The sequence below is a fragment of the Durio zibethinus genome, chromosome 24 (genome assembly GCF_047325235.1).
Source record: "Durio zibethinus cultivar Kanyao isolate XHJ-2024 chromosome 24, ASM4732523v1, whole genome shotgun sequence".
Lineage (NCBI taxonomy): Eukaryota > Viridiplantae > Streptophyta > Magnoliopsida > Malvales > Malvaceae > Durio > Durio zibethinus.
In genome coordinates, this window is record NC_143185.1 from 6238389 (window position 1) to 6242152 (window position 3764).

The 3764-nt window shown below is 32.8% G+C and overlaps 1 protein-coding gene across 1 annotated transcript; it reads right to left on the reverse strand.

Moving 5' to 3' along the window:
* Positions 1 to 1936: 1936 nt before the first annotated feature.
* On the reverse strand, positions 1937 to 2932 carry LOC149511884 (uncharacterized). The gene is made up of 3 exons (XM_089753873.1): positions 2468 to 2932; positions 2245 to 2382; positions 1937 to 2095 (listed from the first exon to the last, which is right to left on the reverse strand). The coding sequence occupies exons 1-3, from the start codon at positions 2669 to 2671 to the stop codon at positions 1997 to 1999; spliced, it is 441 nt and encodes a 146-aa protein (XP_089609999.1). The 5' UTR covers positions 2672 to 2932; the 3' UTR covers positions 1937 to 1996.
* Positions 2933 to 3764: the final 832 nt, after the last annotated feature.

A 3764-nucleotide genomic window follows, 5' to 3' on the forward strand; every position in this document is an offset into this window, starting at 1 on the left:
TCAAACTGAATTGGATAAGGGAAGAAGAAGAAGAAAAATAATGGAAAAATAGAAAAAAAATAATAATACTAAAACAAAATGGTGATTACATTATATTTTGCTAAGAATAATCATTATGAAATAAGCATAGAGGACACGTTGGATAAAAATTCTATTAGCAAATTTTTAATAGTAATTTATTGGACTATAAGGAAATTTTGGAAGGCTCAAGACAGGTAGTCATTCTGGTAGCCAAGAGGTATGGGAGGATTTGATAATTAGTCCGCTTCGTCTCAACAATGAGTATAATCACCTTCTTCCCATAGATGGTGAAAATAAAAGTGATCTGCTAACTATGCTTCGCACTGCAATTCAAGATGAATCTATTAGTCCTCATGTAACCAACCTCCTTCCACCGAAGACTCCTTCCACTCGAACCCCATCGCATCGCCAACACCAACAGGTTGTTTTAACTGTTCTTAATAGCGAAAGCACGCCTAATCAAACAACAATGGCTTTAGAGGAACAAAGAATATCACCAGCATAAAAACTTCTTTTACTTGAAGGTGGAACCTTTGTGCAGAGCTGAAACCTGCCGACTCTGTTTTCCTAATAAAATTGAAATCAAGGCAACAAATTCTGATCACACAAAGAGCAGAGGAGCTGGAAACAAATATATATATATATATATACTTATTTATAAAATTCCACCAGCAAAAACCTGATGAACATCAAATAAAGAATCTTATCCATCAAAATTATTTGATTGAAGAAAATGATATGCCAACTGTCCAAAACATCCAAAAATTCTGTCAATGCAACTAATATTTCTTAAGGAACCTGCCTTCGCTTCAAAGTTTTGAAGCATAAGAAAAGTATACATACATTGATATATATATATATATATATATATATACTTATTTATAAAATTCCACCAGCAAAAACCTGATGAACATCAAATAAAGAATCTTATCCATCAAAATTATTTGATTGAAGAAAATGATATGCCAACTGTCCAAAACATCCAAAAATTCTGTCAATGCAACTAATATTTCTTAAGGAACCTGCCTTCGCTTCAAAGTTTTGAAGCATAAGAAAAGGATACATACATTGATCAAAATGAAATTGGTTTTACTAGCCTAGCATGGTGGGCTTCATCCTCCTTTTTACAGCTAAAGGAAACTTAAGGCAAATATACATCATGAAGCGTCTCGATGAAATTGTAGAGTCCTAAATGCCCTAGCAGTGTGCATAACTAGAAAATGGAACCAAATCTACAAATCCTGCAGGAGATGGGAGACTGAGAGAGGTCAACAGAAGAGGACATAGTACTTGTTTTGGTGACTCATTCATTCATGTCAGTCAAATTCCTTTACAAACGCTAGTAAATAAATATCCTAATCCAGCTCAACAACCTAAAACGTTCAACGGAGAAAGCCCACAATATGTAGAACTTAAAATAGTGCGAATCATAGTGAATAAAAATCCGATAGCAAGACAAAATAGTAAAACCCGAACGTTTCTGTTAAGTAATTAAGGTAAAGGGTATATATTTCATTTTAATTTTTTACTATAAATACAAAGGAAACTACCGCAAGGAAGACTCTTTAGTCCTTTCCAATCAGTCTTAGGCTAAAGTGTACATAAGTCAGTCAATACTTTAATATTTTAATATAAATATATTGGCGACTACCACAAGGCAGATCTAGTTCTCTCCAATCTATTGCTTCAAGTATGTAGACACACAATTAAAGGCCATGTCTCAGTGCAAGTTTGGCCTGAAGCAGGTTCCTGGGAATGATAGTCAAGAAATAGTTCCAATTTTCCGTACTTTCTGAATGAAGTGGCCTCTTTTGCAAGATTTGTGTGCTTGCAAGAGAAAGCTTGGTGCACTATTGCACTGGTAGTAACCCCTAAATGCAAATCAAACCAGTGAGACATAAGTAAAAGAGACAGAAGCATACATGTAGCAAGCAAGCAACCAGTCAAAACCATGGCTTATATTGATATTAAGAATTCAGAGAACAAGGAGCATACGAGCATCTTCTTTCTTGTATAGTCGCTTAAGCCGATTAATTGCCTTGTCCTCAGCCTCCTGAACGTCCTTCAATTTTGCCTACAATAAATCATCCAACTTTAGTGGGTAAGTCCATAAATCAGCGCACATCTTTAAGTAAAGGTAAATTGCAGGTTCCTCAGCATTCCACCAACAACCTAGCTGCTAGGGAAGAAGATGGCATGCAAGGAAAGAAAGTTAAAAGATACCTCATACAACTGTCTCCATCTAAATGACACTTTCTTGAGCTTCATCCTCGCAATTACAAGATTCGTACTTGCAGGACCAAACTGCAGGTCATAGAAATTCTTCCATAGTTTATCAGTTACCGAACTAAGATCCCTTCCCTACAACAATCAATCAATCCATTTAAATTTATATATAATCAAAGTAAAATATCTATTGTTGCACAAACTATGCAAGTCAACATACTTTTGTACTCCTCTCCAGTTGCAATAATTGATCCATTGTACAATGCGGCAGAATACGTTCAAGAAGATGTGAATCTGTCTCAGCAACATCCCCTATATATCTTACGTTATCTATTGCCATTCTAACACAAAGATCTACCAATGAAGGAGGTTTCCTCATATTGCTTATATCGGCTATGTTTCTCGATCTCTTCTCCAAATACATATTACTCTAGCAAACAAAAAGATGCATTATAGTCACTTTCTATTGTTATGTCATAGCTGTATCTGTTTGTCAGTTGTTACAAATGGCAATCAATTAAAATTATGATCATATTGGTTGTATAAAAAAAATTCAACAATTAGCTCATTTAGCTCGTCCAACAATAATCAACTGAGTCCAGCATTCTTTAAAACTGTAAATTCTAGCATTCAACATTTAAAAGAAATTGAAAAAAAAAAAAAACCGAAATGAAATTTGTTACCCCTTTTTCTATATCAAAAATTAAATTATGTAACATAATAAATAATTAATCTAAACAAAATTGCAAAGACAAAAAGCTATATAAAATTTTGAGAAAAAATTTTTGGATTCTCTAAAACTAAACCCACTCTTAAAAATTTTTATTTTTATTTTTTTATCTGAAATAAAAACAAAAATTATATATATATATTTGTACTCAAGAATCAAGACATACTACCAAATCTAACATCTAACGCAAATTTATTTGAACCTATAGTTTACTAAAATGACGACACGTAGACTATTTAGAGCTACTTATATTGTTATTTCTTTTGTTTTGGTTCTTCATCTTTCGTTAAAAGCTTATTAACTTTTCTTATTCCTTTATAGACTAATAAATAAAACAGACATTTAATGAAAAACTTCTTAATAAAAGAAAGAGACTTTTTTCCTATGCCATTTAATGCAAAAAGAAAACAAAAAGAAAAAAAAAAAAAAAAAAAAAAGAAAACCTGTGCATGAACCCAGCATAGGGGATGATTCTTTGTCTGATTCAAAGAATTCTTCCCCTTTGCTATCATGTCATCCTAGATTTGTTAATGATTTTTATATTCCTCACAACCTAATGATGGTTCTAATCACACGTCAATTTGAGGAAGGGAAAACCCCAAAATCTTTCCCCAAATGTTTCCATATTCCTCTACTATCCACATTTTAGCCGTTCAAAAAATACAAGTCGAAACCACTTCCTATTCTACCAAAGCCCAAAAATAAAACAATTCCCCTTGGTTTGAAGAAATCGTCTAAAAAAATCCATATTTCAATATATATATATATTGAATGGCTAGCTTCATTT